At 44.3% G+C, this 19,113-nt stretch overlaps 1 protein-coding gene across 4 annotated transcripts in view; it reads right to left on the bottom strand.

Annotated features, from left to right (window-relative positions):
- STX17 (syntaxin 17) overlaps nucleotides 1-19,113 on the bottom strand; it is a 74,592-nt gene that overhangs the window by 34,302 nt on the left and 21,177 nt on the right. For all 4 annotated transcript variants that reach the window (XM_090049456.1, XM_090049455.1, XM_090049458.1 and 1 more), the window contains one exon: nucleotides 9,750-9,815. In XM_090049456.1, coding sequence (XP_089905582.1) covers nucleotides 9,750-9,815 — 66 coding nt within the window. The remainder of the gene's footprint in view (nucleotides 1-9,749; nucleotides 9,816-19,113) is intronic.

The raw sequence follows: 19,113 nt of genomic DNA, 5'->3' as shown, positions 1-19,113 counted from the left end.
AGCCTTATTTCAGTGAAAATACAGTGAATCATATACATAATCTAATTATCTCAAAGAGTCTCAAAATTGTTTAGCATTGGCCTATGCCCTGAAATTAAAAGGAAGTATTATTATTGCGAGAGCTGGCCAAAAGTGTAAATTTTTGAAAATCTCACCCTCTACATACACAAATTTTAAAAACTATTCCAATATTTAAAATAAATGGTTAAAAAAGTTGTACAAGTTTTATTGCAAAATAAATTTTCTACAGACTAAATCGTATCTTTTGGGGGTCTCTTTATAACCTACAGAAGCAGGAAGTTGGCTGCCATGGTCCCCTTGCTTTATCTGTGGCAGGTTAGGATGTCATGTCTTATGTTGTGCAAGGGCTGATGGTAATTTTTATTAAGAAGTTAGATTATCGATTTGTTTAAGATGGTTTAGATAGGAATGATTCTGTCTCAGGCAGGGAGTTGGACTAGATGACCTATGGAGGTCCCTTCCATCCCTACTTCTCTGATTTCTATGAAAAATAATGCACACTTCTTTCAAAGAAGAAGACATTACCACTGTATTACTTTTACTACCTTTATTAAGTTATACCAGATGAAATACTTTTGTCTGGAGAATATTTATTAACATTAAAGATGCATGAGAATGTGATTGGTTTGAGACTGCATAGCTAACAAAGAGCAGTTTTACTTGAATGCCGAGTTGAGCTGGAAATGAGAGAGAGAGAATATAATATACTGTACATTTTTTCACGTTACTTTTTAGATTAGAGCTGCACTGTAAAGGAATGCATCTCAGATATAAAGAGGGGTCTGTTTGTTTGGGGGGGATTTTTGTGGGGGGGGGTAGGAAGGATGAAATTTCAGAATAAGCTTCCCCTTTTGTAAAGGTTTGTTAAGCAGAACATTCCAGTTGCACAAGTCTACCCTGAAAATGGACTGGGGTGAGCCTCTTCTTTTTTGACATTTTTTTTTTCATTTTTATTCACCATCTTACATACTCCGTGGTACCTCTAATTTTTTTTTCCCCTCCAACTAAGGTGCAGTCACCTAAACTTAGGTTTGGAAAGGACCTCAAGGATCCTCTACTCCAACATCTATCTTCTCCCCCACTACAAAATGCTCTGTTCTTAAATTAACCTAAACCAGAGGTGTTCAGCCCCAGTCCATGGGCCTGAAAATTTGGTGGTGGAGGGAATGGTGGCACTACTCCCCTAATACCACATTCCTGGAGCATTGGGGAGCCCCAGGCCCTCTGCACTGGATCAGGCACCCAATCATAAGGCACATCTACATGAGATGTTATAACAGTGCAGTAGACTAATTCTACTGCATGTTAACGCAACACAAAAAAACCATGCTAGTGCGCAATAGAAGTAGTCTACTGTGCATTAGCATCACTTAAAAATCATGTGGTAGCACAAATGCACAGTAATACCAATTATGGCATATTAAGTTAGTACCTGTGATTATAGGTACTAAATTTTATGCACCATAATTATGGCGCATTAATAAATGTGTAGGCATGCCCACAGCGTACATGGCTGGGCAACTGTACTGCTGGGCCCCAGGGCTCAATTCCAATGGGGGATGCCAAGAAAGAAGAGCACCAGGTCCCTGAGGCCCGGTCCCAGAGCACAAGGAAGGAAGGAGAAGGTATCAGGCTCCCCAAGGCCCAAACCTTGTGGATGAAGCTCAATCCAGCTTGTGGGCTAAATGAGTGGATACATACCACTCATTTAGCCCACAGAGCCAAAACCTTGAGCACTGATGTTTTAGACAGATGCCTACTCAATCTCTGACTGAAAAATCTCTGAGAAAAAGATTCCACAACTTCCCTGGGCCGTTTTTTCCACTTTTACTCTTCTGACCATGAGGATATTTTTCTTGACATTTCATTTACATCTGCTCCGCTGCAGTTTAAATCCATTTCTTCATACCTTGCCATCTATTACCAAGTAGAACACTTGTTCTCCTCCTCTTTATGGCAGTCTTTCAAATGTTTGAAAGACTTAATCTTGTTTACTTTAAATTTAAGATGACCTGAGAAAAACTGGGCTAAGAATTTCTTGCCCCATTTTTTATTACTTGGATTATGATCTATTTTCAAGCTTTCCCATTCAAACATGAGGACAATCAGCACTGATGTGCCAAATAATTTAGACTGGGGTTAGCAACTTATGGCCTAGGTATGGCTCCAACTCTGGCTGGGTTGGAAGCAGTCAACACTTAGAGTCAAGTTCTATTAAAGAGGCCCCCAGTTCCAAAATGTTGCTGCACCCTGATTTAGACCATCATTGACTAAGAGTTAGAAAAATATCAGTAGAACTGGTTGCTCTGAATCAGACTTCCAAGCTCTCTGTACAAGATACATTACACTTCTTCTGGCATGGAAAAAATAAGCAAGAACACCATGAACATCGGGCAGGTTTTGCCGTCAAGGACAAAACTGTATATATGACTGCGACACCAAAATGCAAAATAACACTTAACAGTTCTTTCAACCTGTCCTTGTATAACTTGTATTCCAATCTTTGCCTCATCACTCATATCTGGATCTTTTCCAGTTTCTCTATGTCCTTCTTAAAATACAATGCCTAGAATTAGACACAATACTCCAGTCGAGGCCTAAAAGGCACCAAGTAGGATGGCAAGATCACCTCCTGTCTTACAAACTGTATTTGTAATATACCTTTCTTTTCCCTCTTCTCTCAACAGCATAACATTACCTGCTTGTGTTGAGTTTGTGATCCACCATCATCCCCAGATCCATCTTGTTACTGCCTGCCCGGCCAGTTATCCCTTATTCAGTATTTGGTTGTTTCTTTTCCCCCGCTAATGGTAGTAACTTATATTTGTATAATATTCTTTAGTAACCTCCCAAACTGAAGACAGGCTGACTAATCGGTAATTTACCAGGTATTCATTTCCCTCTTTTCAAAACTGGGCACTAAGCTAGATTTCATCAGTCCTCTGCAATCTTGTCTGTAATCCATGACTTCAAAAATATTACTGCTGGTGGCTCAAGTAGCACCTTCATTTGTCTGTTGCCATAACATCATGGTGTTATATTGTTCCCTTGGAGTCTCCTTAAAGCTTGAAATGTGTTAGAAAGCTGTTGAGTTCAAAACATCTCAGCAAAATCCTCAACAAAAACATAGCAAGACATTTATGCTGTATCTAGTACCATTTGGAATGCACACAGTATGTTAGAAGGACAAAATATATAAATGCTTTGGAAACTGATCACATTGAAAGGAATGGCATAATTTTTTGCAAAATAACATTTACCAAATTCTTCAGTTTGTCCCTGACCATTTATTTTTTAAAGTTTTCTTATATAACATCTAGTTTACCAGGAATATGAGGTATGCCTTTATACTCTTCTATACCTTTATTTTATTTTTGGCCATCAAAAATCTAACTAAAGCAATTATTCTGTGTAAATTTAAAATTCAGAAAAATGCCTAATTATGTGCACATGGATTAAATGTAGAGTGGCTGTGCATATATTTGTCTAAAACCTGTGGCGGATGCCTTGGGTCAATATTGACTTAGGGATTCCTAATGTATTTTTACAACATCTAATTCTGAGAGCAGTGTGTGCTGCAGAGAACATTTGATATCAAAATAATTAATCTTATTTCTTTGCAAACAAACAGAATACAAGTCCGTTGGTAAACATTTAAACAGCTTACAGCAAACACATTCTATAAGTCATATAATTTATTATCAAGTGCTCTAGACTCCTAACTATTTAGTTAAAACAAAGATCTAGTCTACTCTGTGCTTGTATGGACCCAATACTTACTCTGCAGACTTGATATCAATATATATTCTGCATAATGCATAACTTATTCTTTCTGCATTGAGATGTGGCAGCATAAAAGAATTACATTTAAAATAAATCAGAATATTGAGATCACTTTAAATGAAAATGGTACCCCTTCTGCTTAGCCCTAACATTAAATATTAGCACTGAATGTGGAACAATATTGCTGTTCTAACATAGGGTCTCATTTTGCAACTATCTTGGGAAGAAAATTTGGAGGCATACAAAGACTTGAGCCTAAATTATCTTTTTTTAGATATAGAAAAGCATAATGATGCAAATTCATTGTCTGTACAAACAAGGCTTCACACACCTACACTACAGATACACTAATGCTTTCCATCCCTGAGCAAATCAACCAAACTCAGCCATAGTCTCCAATATCAAACCCACAGAATTTTAAACTTTGTTCAATGCCATTGTGCATTTGGGATTAATCTTTATTTCTGATATTTTCTGGGTTTGAGTCTGGTTTTATTTCCCATGAGGAACCATAATCCATTATAACAGATATGTTTGTAGTATCAGAATAGTGAATTAAAATAAGTTCTGACTGTTTTTCTCTACCAGTAAATTTTCTTGGGGTCTGTATTAGCAGTAGTATCATAGACTGTGATCTTTCACATATACTTTACTGTGTATCATTTTTTCCATCATGACAGTCACAGATTCACAGAAGTTTAGGACTGGAAGGGACCTCATGAGATCATCAGGTCCAGCCCCCCTGCTCTGGGCAGGAAAGACTGTTGGGGTCAAATAAACCCAGCAAGGTGTGCGTCCAGTCTCCTTTTGAAGATCTTCAGGGTAGATGCCTGTACCACCCACACTGGGAGTCTATTCCAGAGTCTGGTCATATGAACTGCAAAGAAGTTTTTCCCAGTCTGAAACCTTCTTCTAGGCGTTTATGACCATTGCTCCTGGTTTTCCCCTGAGGTGCTTGGGTGAATAGTTGTTCACCTAGCCCCTCATTCTCTCCCCTGATATATTTATAAGCTGACACCAAATCCCCACAAATTCTTCTCTTTTCTAGGCTGAACAGCCCCATATCTGTCAGCCTTTCCTCATATGGCTTGCTCTTCAGACCTCTAATCATACAAGTGGCTCTTCTATGGACTCTCTCAAGATTCCCCACATCCTTCTTGAAGTGTGGCACCCAGAACTGGATGCAGGACTCCAGCTGCAGCCTCACCAATGCCAAGGAGAACAGGAGAATAACTTCCTTAGTTTTGCTTGAGATGTATCAGTTGATGCATGCCAGCATATTGTTTGCTCTGCTAACTGTAGCATCACACTGGTGGCTCATGTTCATTTTATGGTCAATTATGACCCTCAAGTCCCTTTCGGACATGGTGCTAGCTAACGTAGCACCATCAAGCCTGTAGGTTTGTTGCAGATTTTTCCTCCCCTGATGGGGCACTTTACACTTCTCAGTGTTGAACAGCATCTGGTTCTGGTCTCCCATCTAACTAATCTGTCTAGGTCTGCCTGGATCACCAACCTACCCTGACACATGGCCGCACTTCCCCAGAACTTAGTGTCATTGTCGAACTTGCCCAGTGTGCTTTTCACCCCCACATCTAGATCATTGATGAAGATATTGAAAAGTACTGGTGCAAGTACCAAACCCTGAGGGACCTGACTGGCTACCTTCTGCGAGGCTGACACAGGTCTGTCTATTAGTACTCTCTGGGTATGACCCCACAGCCAGTTTCCCACCCATCTGACCGTTGAATTGGTGAGCCGATAGTCCCCTAGTTTTACCTTGAGAGCATCACAGGATACCAAGTCAAAGGCCTACCTGAAGTCCAAGTAAATGACACTGACCTCATTTCCCTTATCCAGGCAGTGAGTAACCTGGTCGTAGAAGATGAGGTTAGTCAGATATGACCTACCCACAACAAAACCATGCTAGCTGTCATTCAGAATTTTGCCTTCTACTAGCTTATTGCATATGGACTCCTTGGGAAATTTATTGAGGATTTTTCCTGGGATTAAGGGTCAGGCTGATCAGCCTGTAGTTCCTCAGGTTCTCTCCTCCCCTTCTTGAAGTTGGGCACAACACTGGCCCTCTTCCAGTCTTTTGGGACCTCTCCTGAGTAGGACAAATTCTCAAAGAGGTTTGCCAGCAGTCCTGCAATGACTTTATGATTGTCTGGTCCTTAAGTCCTATTAACATCACCTGAGCCTGCAGTCTAGTTATCTAAGCCAGTGGTTCATAACGTGCAATAGGTTATTTGGCATATACACAAACAAAATGGGAATTTATATATCTAAAATTAGATTTGAACATTCACATTAATAATCTGGGAATTTAGGTAGCCATATTTGAAAGTGAGCCCTCTCCCTGCCAGCCTCAGGCACAGCTTGGCCCAATGATACCATTCAGTCCAGACCAACGCACCAAAAGACACTCAGTGTGAACTACAAGTTTATCCCCTGAGTTTCAGGGCATGAGCTGCATCAGCAAGTCAATGAGTTCAGAGAGCACACTGTGCCTGCCACACAGCCGAAGGGAGGTGCAACCTAACTCCACACACCCATCCCTGGATCTGCCTCTTGACTGGAAAGGCTGATGAACCTGTCCCTTTCACCTTTGCACGCAAAGCTTTGTAGTCACTTTTGAATTGCTCAAGCTCACAGCTGGCAGTGTCTTTAGTGCCTACATGGATAGGGTAGTAGTCAGAGACCAGATGAACCTTGACAACCTTTCCATAATATCTTGGATTCTGATGCCTAGAAGCAACAGAACTCTGGAGACAATGGGTCAGGTCGGCAGATGGATGCCTCTGTCCCAGAGGCGGACAAAATACAGCCTGCGAGCCAGATCCAGCCTGCCAAGGAATTCTATCCAGCCCCGTGGCAGGTCCACTCAGCCATGCCTGACCCAGATACAAGGGGCAGCCCAGGCCATGGTGTGTGCAGCTGATCCTGTTGTTCCCCAGGCATCCAGCGGGGGAGGGACAGCTCAGTGGCTGGACTCAGCTTCCTGGTAGCCCCTGTGGCAGCAGCTCCCTCTGTCTGGCTGCCACTGCCAGTGTCTCCATCATCCCTGCCAGCCCCAACCCCACTGCCTGGGCACCCTAGCCCATCTGCTCCACACCCACAGCCAGGAGTACTGGGCGGAGCAGGTGAGGTCTCCATGGAGACTGACCTGGAACCCCCATGGGCAGAGTGCACATGGCCAGAGGGGATGGGGCCACAGGAAGATGGGGAGTGGCATCCAGAACTGGGATGGGCAGGCGGGCCCAGGCCCTGGCCAGGATCACACGGTGGTGATGGAACAGGGCTGGAGCCCAGGGCAGAGACATGATTAATTTCCTATACATCCCTTCCCACGAATTTGGTGCTCATCGCAGGGACATACGGGGAGCAGATCACGGCTCTGCTGTGCCCAGAACCCACAAAGCTGTCCCTGCCCTCCCATCCCACTCCCTGACGCCACTCCCTGCCTGCTCAATGCCCCATCCCATCTGCCCAGCTGAGTGCACCCTACTCACAGGGGTCCCAAGCCAGTCTCCATGGAGATCCTGCCTACCCACTCTGTCTGGTATCCTCAACAGCAGGTGCAGGACAAACAGGCCCAGGGTCAAATAGGATTAACTGCACCCCCCCCCCCCGCACCCCCAGCAACAGCTCGCTTAAAGTTAATTTTGGAGGGCCAAAATTTGAGTCGCCCTCTAGCCCAAATAATTTCACACCCCTGCTCTATCCCCTACAGAAGGGAATAGCCAGCTGCCACATCCCTTCACTTCCACTTGGGAGTAGTGACTTTCCTCCTCCCAGCCTCTAAGGTGGAAGAGCCTCTAAGGTGCCAAGCCTTTGCATCTGTACTTCTCAACAATCACAGCTGGGAGATGGAGCACTGTCTGTTGCCAAAGGTGACCAACTGCTGGCTTCCACAGTCCTGAGCATCCAGTTCTGCTTCTTCCTCTTTCCTTGCACTCTTCATTGGCTAAATCTCTTTCACAAACTTGGAGGTCTTTTTGTACTCTATATCAATGAAGACCTTTTGTTCAGAGATACAGCTCAGTCTAATCACTTGCTTTTTCAGTGACTTTTATATTTTTCCTGAGAGAATACACCAACAAGTACCTCTCATACCAGGTGTACTTCCCCCACTTGCTCACTAGAAGAGACATGAAGGCAACACTCCCTGCAAAGACCAGAACCTCGGAGGAAGAACTGGAGGTCAGAACCCCACCTGAACCAAGTCCACAGAGGAACACACACAAACAGTAACGGAAAGTAATGTCAGTGGTGTCACTTATTCTTTACATTACTAGGACTCTGGCTGGCCTATGATAACCCAGCTCCCTATTAATGTGCATTAACGACTCAGCAACTCTTCATAGCTCACTGCCCCCATACAGCACTGTAATATGGCAACAAGATCCAATTCACAAAGCTCAAACCCTCACCCTAAAGCAATCAAGGTTTCTTTCTCTTCTCCCCAAAACCAATTCCACTCAAACTCTCCTGCTAGCCTGTGTGGCTGTTGGCTCTCAGTGTCACCAACTCCTTCTGTTGCTGGGATTCAACACGGTACACAGCATATAATTTACTTTGTACATGCCTTGACTAGGTTTATGACCAATAAACCATATAGCTGAACAGAGTTGCTCTTTCTGAAGTTACAAGGAGTCAAAGCAGTGACAACACTTGCTTCTGAAGCCATGTTTTGGGGCTAGGGATGTAAACATCGATTTAAAAAATATCAATTTAACTTGTAATTGCAATGGTTAAACTATTAATCTGTATGGCAACCCCTGGCCTGGCCCACTTGGGGACATCTTTTTCAATTTTTAATTTTCAGGATTGGGCCCCTTGCCGCTTGTGGCCTCTGACTTCCACACTCCCCAGAGAGGAAGCTGAGCTGCTTTCTTTGTGGACAGAACAGCTGGTGGGAGAGAGCAGGGAAAAAGGGGGCTAGTAATTAATAGCTAGACTCCATTGACCTTGGTGCAGCCTCTTGCAGCCTCCCTGCTGTGAGCAGCAGGGGCCTGCCTGGAGCCCAGGCTGTAGAGGTGTGTGAAACAGGCCATATTCTATTCAGATTTAGCCCGAATCAGGGACAGTGATTCAATTAGTTGATTCGGATCACTGTCCCAATTCGATTCGTCTGAACCTGAAAATTCGATGCTGATTTGGAGAATCAGAGATTCAGCCATACACACAGCTTTAAATGTTTTTTCTACATACCTCGAGGTACCAGGCATGCCTCGTGAATGCTGTGATGCTGCAGTGGATAAAGCATCCCACAGGAGTGCGAGGGTCCCTCGCGTGCTCAGCGGCAAACCCAGAAGTGGACCAGAAGTACTTCTGATCCAGTTCCAGGTCCACTGCTGAGAGTGCTGGGGACCCCCCTGTGGGATACTCTATCCACCCCAGCATCTCAGCATTCACAAGCCTCCTGGTACCTTGAGGTACGTAGAAAAAAAAACACTTAAAGCTGTATCTATATCCGATTAAAGAGTCTCTTGATTCGATTTGGATTCAGAGATTCAGCCACCGAATCAGGCCAAATCAAATCAGCAACCGAAGCATCACACAGCCCTACCAGGCTGCTCATGGCAAGTGGCAGGGAAGCTGCAAACATCAGCATCAAGGTCCATCGAGCCTACTTCTCCTCCTCCTCACTCCTCCCTCCCATGCTGCCTTCTGGTTCCTGCGTGGCTTCCCTCTCACCCTTTCCCTGCCAGATTGCACCCACACTAAATGATAACCAGTAAGTTATAACCAGTTATCATTGGGCTTATCAGTTAAATGATTAATTGCTTAACTATTCACATCCCTACCTGGGACACCCCCTATTTTAAAATGACAGATACCTGTCACATACCAACCCCTATCAAAATCCCCCATCTCAGTGAGCAACAGATAAATTATTTAGCTCCATTAAATTCATGCAGCTTCTGTAGCATTCTTACCTGAACAGTACGTCCTGCATTGATGTGCTCTTCATGTAATCTGTCCCATAGTTTGCATCGCTGATACTAAACAATAAACAAGAGAAAAATAAAATGGTCCGCAACATTTCCTTTACTGTAGGTTGGCTATGCAAAGAAAAGAAATTTCAACACTAAATAACCACTCTAAACTTCCAAAGTTTTTTTTCTATTTTAAAGGCATTATTGCTATAAGTGGACCACACTCATTCCTGGTACAAGACTAAATAAATGGAGCAACATGCAGGATCAATTTGGCCCAAAATATTTCCACTTAACCTAAAATTAAGCAGACACTTACTATTACTACAAAGCAAAAGATCAATTTAAGAAGCTCTGGAACAATGACACTAATGGATAACAGATAACGGATAGCAACAAAGGTAGGAAAGATATTGAAGATACTGTCCAATATGAGAAAATGAGCTACCAGATACTACTGTACTTATAAAGAGAATTGTTTTCCCTTCAAGAGACAGTTCCCCCATGTAATACTTTAAACACACACAGGACCTCATCGTGCAAAGAGAATCATATGCACTCCTCAAGTGCATGAAATCCCACTAAATTCAGGGGGATCCATCTGTGCAGCACTTTATATAGAATTTGGGCCATGGCAATTATTCAAATAAGAAAACCTTGGATTAAAAAAAGCATCACATTTAAAGCTTTTCATCAAGTTCAACAATCAATCCCAGTTACTGTTAGTTCATAAAAAGATACCAGAGACGATTGGATCCCAAAAGTAAATCTCTCAACTAAAACGCCTTTTACCAGGACACAATACAAACTTCAGTATATGCTCTGAAACAATCAAGGAATACATTAAAACAAACAAGAGAAAACGTTAGATTGCATATTAACATTGTCTTTAATAATTTAAGTGATGGCAAAAACACCTAGCAAAAACATTAAGAAAACGACAGTTGCCCTTTTGCGTAAAATGTAATTATTTCAGTTTCTTACTACATCTTTTCTCAATCACCCCTTTATATATTTATTAACATGTTTTTAAATTGTGAAGACCAGCACTGCTTACAGAATTCCAAGACATGGCATACATATACACTAAGTGATAGTGTGTCTCAGAAGGGATGCTCCTAAGCATGCCCAGCCCACCTATTCCCCCTTGCAAACTCTAGAACAGTGGTTCTTCACCTTTTATGGAGGAGTACCCTGAATATAACTTTTGTGAACTGGAAAGCCCCCAGTTCAAGAACTAATTTATTATAGGGCTTACCTCCTTGCATAGAAGCCAGACCCTGGGGCCAGGGGAATGGGAAGGCAAGGACTGAGCCTAGGCCTGAACTTATCTGATGAATCAGTGATGATTTCCTTAAACCTTTTGGCACCCTTTAAAGGATCATGTGGCACCCCTGCGTGTCCTGGCACCCTGCTTGAGAATTGCTGCTCTAGAAATATGATAGTAAGGCCGCTCCAAGAGCATCCCTAGTAGTTGCTCTCAAGACTCAAGTCTCCTGTTGCTCAGAGGTATCCCTGCTTGGGTGTATTGCTCTGCAGTGTAAACAGATTCTGTTTTTCCACTCCTACCTATAAGGGATTTGGAATTATTTTTCATTTTCAGAGAATATGGTTCCTTCATGTTAGGATTCTGGGTAATACTAGGAAAAAAGGGTAGGTTAGAAGTCCACTGTATAAAGTTAGAAAGCTTTTTTAAAAAAAACAAAAATGAATATTAGTAATACCTGCTTAACTTGTGCCAAAATATTAATGCCATCATATTTTAACAATGAGATAAGGAACTGAACCATAATTCAAAATCATTTAGCTCCAACCATTACAGAAACAATGACAAAGCTGATCTATACAGTATCTTCTCAAATAAACAAACAATCTGTTTTCAATTGACTCTAAGAAAGTGATACAGGACCATCACTCCAATGTGTATTATACCATTAAAAAAGTTCCCAAATTTACAAGTTTGCCTGAATCACTCAGAAAGCATCTGTTGTTCTTTATAATTTCTTTTTAAAGAATTTTTAGGGTGCACTACTCTGTTCTGTTCAACCCAAGGGCTACTATGCTGACATCATGATTTGTCAAATGCCAGTGATGCTCCACAAAAATGCTTTGAAAAGACCCAGTGGCTAATCTTCCCAGAACCACGATGCCTCCTCACACCCCTTCCAGATTATCCTTCAAGCTCCTTCAAAATAGTCTTTACTCCTGGACTCCTAAACCACATGTGGAGGATGTGACCATCATCCCTGTCACTAATAAACTCCATTACTAATAACCCATTTTGACCCTTAATACTCTCATGCCTCCTATTTGTCCTGACCCACGCACTTCTAAAAATTCTACTTGGATAACCATATTCTGGATCTGCCCTCCAAGTGCACTTACCCTCCAGAGGGTGTGCTGAAATTCCCCCAGATTCCTTCTGCAGCATGCAGTAGGCTACTTGTGCCCACATGTCAGTGCTACACACAGACACCAAGTGTTCTGTGACAGGTCTACTCAGTCCTCCAAGCATCCCACACTGTGTAGCTCCTCCCTGATCTAAAAATTCTACCACAAAAGCCTAGCTCAGTATCTTACAAGAAATCTAAATCTGAATGAGAATTTGTATCTAATTCTCTATCCTGTGCCATTGCCACAAAAGCATCTCTCTCAACACATCGCTAGAGTGGGTGCATCTTCATGGCACAATGCAGTACCATACAGAGATACCTAAGCTAGGAGAGTAGGAGCTACCTTAGGTATTAGCACTAGAGCAGTAATGTGAGCTTGGAGCTCCATCAGGGTAAAGTAACCCTTCTTTTCATTCTAATTGGCCTATGTGCAGTGCTGCACTACACTGCTTCCACCACCTAAGCTAGCTCCAGTATTTCTTCACAGCACCACACTGTGCCATGCAGACGTGTCACACTCAATTTTTCCCAGCGACATCACAAAAGCTTTGTTGGTGTTACTGAGACTAAGAAATGTATAAGTTTTTAAAATTAAATACTGATAAAACTTGCATGTTGATGTAAAAGGGCATCGTATGCAAACAGTATCTTTTAGAAAACTTAAACTTCAAAGAAAACCTAAAAAGGAAAAAAGACTATAGAGTACTAATTCTTTGGGAAGTGCTTCCTGGTCTTTAACAAGCTCATAACATAGCGTCCCAAAAAAGAGAACTCAAAAGATTATCATAATCTTTGAGAACTAAAGCTTTGAAAGTGCATTTATGGTAGACACTCATTCTAAAAGGTGGCCTCAAGTATACATTTCATTATACACTGATTTCATATGATCTTTAAACAAGTGATTAGGGTAGATTAATTGTCTGGAACTCTTTCTTGAATCTAAAATTTAAATCAACATTCATGAAATGAAGTCAGAGATATTTGTTTCATCATATGTAAATAATGTTGCTACTCTAAGCAATTTGGCATAATAAGTGATTTTTGCTTAAAATTAGTTGACAAAATAAATAAGACTAAATTCTACAAAATTATTATTTATGCATATTAGGTTTACATGCTTAAATGTAATTCTATATGAAGCATTTAACAGAAAACAGTTTAATTGCTAGGTGCTGACAGCTTACAAAAACCAGTTTATGCTATAATTTTGACTAAAAAATTAATTTTCAAGATGTTATATACATAACATTTTAAAGATTAGAGAGACATTTCATCCAATGGATCAGTATTCTGACGAACTATAAAAATGTAACTCGATTTCTAATTTGGAGGTATCTGAACTCCTATCAACTCGTAAAGTATCTACTTATCTTCAGTAAAAAATCCAGAATATGTTTCAAAGCACAATAAATCTTTTCATAAACAGAAGAGTCAATGCTTAAGCATATTAATGGGTTTGAACAGACATTATACAAACCATGTCAAGACTGTACAAAGGTTCAGGTCCCTCCCAACTAAACCCCTTTCATAATGAGCAGCAATTGACTCCAGAGCTAGACATTTCAGCATGCCACTTGACCGCAACTCCCAGGGGTTTCTGAAGACAGCCAAATGGCAACAACAGAGTTTATGGGCAAGTTTAGGCTTCTGTTTAGGCCAGGGGTGGGCAAAATGCAGCTTGTGGGCCAGATGTGGCCTGTCAGGCCATTCTATCTGGCCTGCGGGGCCCCTAAAAATTGATAAAATTTATATTTATCTGTCCCTGGCTGTCTGTCACGCAGCCCTCGATGGCTTGCCAAAACTCAGTAAGCAACTCTCTGCCCAAAATAATTGCCCGCCCCTGGTTTAAGCCATTGCAGGTCTGGTCAGTTCAACCTCAGGAGGGCCAGTTAGTTTCACAGGCATTGTCTTCCCAGTAGGAACAGACCACGGACACCTGCCATCTTCTTACCTTTCACTTTCTAACAGCAGAGAATCTTCTACTTGGCCATGCTTGCCATACTGCTAGAGTATGTCTGCCAGCCGGAATGCCACAGCATAGCAACTCAAAGCTCTGTGACTCTGGCACTTGACAAGGTGCCTCCTCAAGCTGCACTACATGCCCTGTGTGTCCAAGATCTACATGCCACAGAAGAAAGAAATAACAGACTTTACTGAGGAAAAGTCTTCTCTGGGACCACCTTAGAACCCCCATGCCTCTTAATGGCCCAGGAGAAGTCTCCAGGGTGGTCCCCATTGTCCATTCCCACAAGAAAGAACATGGCATGTCCCACTTTAAATTCCCCTGAGGACAGATGAGTCAGATGGGATAGTTACTGACACTTTGCTTTGCTAGCACTAGGGAAGGGAAGGATATTTAGTGCCACTAGGGAAGGGAAGGATATTTAGTGTTAGCTTGCTTTGCTAGTACTCCACAATCCTAATGGCCCTGGAGATGGTAGCACCCAACTGCAAGGTCCCTGCATGCCCCATGGGCTGCCTACGACTACTCCTAGCCTTCCCTGGGCTAATATAGGGGACCACATTCCCACGGCTGTGCTCTACCAGATACCAAGGACCTGGTACATGACATTTATGAGTCCAGGGAAGGAGTAAGTGATGCTGCCATAACACTGGTGTCCTGGCCCTCACCCATAACGGTCATAAGGGGCTGTGGTTGAGTAGGAAGGTCACACCTCATTGTTAGAGAGATAGCTTTTATTGAACAAGCAGTTCAATGGAACTCATTTATAACAAATACAGGCAACCCCTGCTTAGTGCTCTTAATTGGTTCCCGAAAAACCAAGCATTAAGCTGAAGAGCGCTAAGCAAAAACAATTTTCCCATAAGAATTAATGTAAATAAATATATTTCATTACCAGGACACCCAGAGGCAGCGACATGAGCACCTCGTAGTTCGGGGACAGCTCAGCTGGCACTGTGCTGTTGCCACCCACCCAAGCCCAGGCCACAGAGGTGGTACCAGAGTGGTCAGTTACAGCATTGGGAAGGGGAGAGTGTGGGGAGAAAGCAGGGAGGAGCTACATAGTGTGGGATGCCTGGAATACTGAGCAGACCCATCACAGAACACTTGGGGTCTGTATGCAACACTGACATGTTTCACAGTGAACCAGTTCAAAAGTGTACTTAATTTTCTGGGTACACTTCTGAACCATTCCAGGTGATTTCAAACTGGTTTAACAAACTTGTATGTCTGTCTTCCTTCAGTTTAAACTGGTTTAAGGGCTCCTCTACATATGAAGGTAAAGGTGTGATTGTATGGATCATGCATCAGATCCTATCACACTTCCTGCTATGCCACACATACATGGCAGGAAGTGTGACTGTGAGATTCCAAATTAGTGTTAGTGTTAGCTCTGCTGGTGCAGAGGGAACCTGGGCATGTAGAAACTCCTCCTGCACAGGTATACAGAAACTCCTGTGGCTGAGAGCCTCCTCAGCTGACAGGGCTCCCAGGCACAGAAGGTGTCCCTGCAGCTGTGAGATTTCAGCTGATGTGGGCTTTCAGCCATGGGGATGCTCAATGCTTCAGCTGCAGTCTTCCAGCTATAAGGGGTACATGGCACATCCACATGGCTGGGAGTCCTGACAGCTGATGGGGCTTCCAGCCACGTGGGACTGGAAGCTAGCATAAGCTCAGAGCTCCCAGCCACAGGGGCCCCTCTGGTCACATATTCAATTAATGGCATGATAGGAAGCATCTATAAAGTTATTACACATATCTTGGGGAATAACTTTAGCTTATTCCTCTTTTTATCACATATTAGTTGATTACATGTGTGACCAGGTATCCACTTAAGGTGTGATTAACTGGTTAATTGTGCCTGAAGTGTAACATGTAGATGCAGTTACATGTTACCTGTGTCCATACACACAGATACAACCTCAGGCAGAGACAGATCCAGAGAGGGTACAGTGAAGTGGCTCTACTCCCATTTTGAATTGGACTGCACTGTAGAAGCCTCTGGGGACTAGGGGTGCACTGACAGATTTTTTGGGCTAATACCAATGGCCAATATTTAACGAACCATATGGGCCGATATACAGATTCGGTTAGTAAGTCTGTCATGGGGGAAGTGGCAAGGGGGGGAAGGAAGGGGCATGGAGGGGCAGACCGAGGTCCCTGTAGTGAAGGGAGGGAGTGGGGCTGGATCAGGACCAGGGGCTGCACAGCCGGGGCAGGGTGGAGCACAGGATGGAGCACGGGACAGATCCATGAGAGACTCATCCAGGGGGGCAAGGGAGAGGTGGCTCCTGCCACTGTACACACCCCAGGAGGGCATGGGGGGCATGTGCCCCCAGATCTGTGTGTGGGGTGAGGCCAGGCTGCCACTGTGGGCTGGGGCTGGAGCAGCACTGGGAGAGGGGGCCGAGCCAGGCTGAGCTCAGGGTGGATGGCAGCAGTGCTGGGAGGACTACTGGGGGGAGGGGGCTTCAGCCACCCCAAAATTTGCTGTAGCTCCCCAACCCCCCTCCCAGCGGTGCCGTCGCCCTCCCCAAGCACACCCCTGGCCCAACCCACCCACTGGGCCCAGCACTGTCCCCAGCCCACAGCAGCAGCTCACCCCATGCACAAATCTAGGAGTTCATGCCCCTCATACCCTCCTGGGGTGAGTGCAGTGGTGGGAGCCACCACCCCCTCCCCGTGACCCCCAAACGAGCTGCTCATGGCTCCATCCCATGCTCTGGCTGGGCAGCACCTGCCCCTTCTCTAGCCACAGTCCCAGCCCCAGTCCCACTCCCTCCCTTACCACTGGGGTCTCGTTCTGCCCCCCCCACACCCTTCCCTCAGACTCACCAGCTGTACCCAACTGCTCTCCACTCTGCTGGGCTGTGCACCTGGCTACCTGCATGCTGCACTGCAGCTGCGTGCATACATGGGACATTTATCAGCCACATCAGTCAAAAAAAGCTGACTGCTGATACTGTCAATTTTCCTTGTATTGGTGCCGATCCAATATGGGACCTATGTATCAGTGCAATCCTACTGGGGACTTTTTAAAATTCCTAAAGCAGGTGAAAAATACTCTCTCCCTTCCCCTTCCTTCCCAAAGAAATGCCCCTTCCCCACTTCTTTGTTCCCCTCCTGCCTTTCCATGCTGTCCCAAGGGTAGAGAACCAGAGCCATTCCTGCCTGCTGCACAGCAGCTGGGCTCAGCTGGGGATTGGAGTTTCCCCTTCTAGACAGGGTGGGGGGGAACTACAGTCACCCTGTTGTTTCTGTTGCCTTCCCAGCTAAGCCCAGCCCCCGCTCAGCCCCGATGACTCTGAAACTTCCCTGTTCCCAACCATGGAGAATGCAACAGGGGACAGGCAGGAGATTTGGGGGGGGAGGGAGCACCTCTGAGCAGGAAGTGGTACGGAGTATTTTCACCTGCTTTAGGACTTTAAAAACTCCCCAGAGGTCCCTGAAACCTGGTCTCTTGCACCGGTGTGGCAGAGAAGGCTGGGAGTAAGGGTTTCATCGGCTTCTGTAGAGTGGGATGCTGTTCTCACACTTCCCTGTGGAAAATCCTGGATCTGCCCCTGACCTCAGGTATATGATATTTTATCATCTGTAAACTGAAAACTGAAAGCCAGGTACTAAGGAAGGGAAGGATATAGTCAAAGTATTTTACATTCCAACTTGTTTATTTTTATTAAGATGTAATAAAATGATAAGTTGACTAATCCCCTGCTTAGTCAAAGTAATTTGGGTATTTTAAACAAGTCTAGTAAATCATTTCATGTGACTGATGTGTTTTCATGTTTGATAGTTATCATTCAGATAACACAAAAATTCTGCTTCAAGTAGTCCTTGCAAAGTACTTGTTTAGGGAAAACATGTGGTTAATTCATAACTTTCTTAATTTGGACTAACTAAACTTATTAGCTAAATTAAATCCAAAAATAATTAAAGCATAGGTTTCTCTCTACAACAAAAAAAGAATATCCTTATATAGAGAAAAATACTGTAGCACGTTGGGGTCTCAGCCATGACCCCCCCCAGTAGCTCTACAACCAAGCCCCGCTCTACCTCTAGGGTGCCTTGCCTTCTGTCTTTCCTACCATGCCTTTATGTACTAATAGGATTAAAAGGGAGGATTGCCCATGGGCCTTAGCATGAGCCCCAGTCCTGCTGAATTGCCAGTGGGGGTCCCTAACACCCTACCGATCTCAGCTACCCTACTCCCAGGCACCTCACTGGGAATCACTACTCCCAGGCTCCTGACTGGGCCTCTCTTAACTGTGCCGCTGCAGGGCACCTATAGCCTTAAGGGGTAATTGCATGACTCCATTGCTCCCCTACATGTGCCGCTCACATAGGTTCTTGGCCAGAATGCAGGACCTCCATCTAACCCAGGAGGTGCACAGCCCCACCAGGGGGGACGCCTTGTTGGACCTAGTGCTGGCCACAAGTGATGACCCAGTGAGGGGGCTGCGGGTGCTCGACCACCAGGGTGACAGCGATCATCGCCTGCTGGAATTCACCATCCAGCGCAAGGTGGCAAAGGCATGCAGTAAGGCAGCGGCCCTAGATTTTAGGAGGGCAGACTTCAACGAGCTAAAGAGGATAGTTGGAGAAGCACTGAGGTCCCGGAGGGGAGGGGAGCCAGGCGTCCAAGGAGAGTGGTCGCTCCTTAAGGAGACGATCCTCCAAGCCCAAAGGAAGGTAATCCCAACGAGGATCAAAGGGAGCAGGAGAGCACACAAGCCTCCATGGCTCACCAAAAACATCCAGGAATGTCTCCTTACTAAAAAGGAGGCTTATACCCAATGAAAAGAGGGGTCATCAGCAGGGAGGGCTATTCTGTAGTTGCTCGGGGATGTAGGGGGGTAGTTAGGAAGGCCAAGGCAGAGATGGAACTGGGGCTAGCTTCCCAGATTAAGGACAATAAGAAGTCCTTTTTTAAATACGTAGGGGGTAAAAAGAAGGTCCCGGGTAATGTGGGGCCCTTGCAGGACGCCATGGGAAACTTGGTCGTCACACC

The sequence above is a fragment of the Crocodylus siamensis genome, chromosome 5, assembly GCF_052110815.1.
Source record: "Crocodylus siamensis isolate JL-2025a chromosome 5, ASM5211081v1, whole genome shotgun sequence".
NCBI lineage: Eukaryota > Metazoa > Chordata > Crocodylia > Crocodylidae > Crocodylus > Crocodylus siamensis.
Note: the sequence above shows the minus strand (reverse complement) of the source record. Positions and strands in the feature narration are given on the sequence as shown.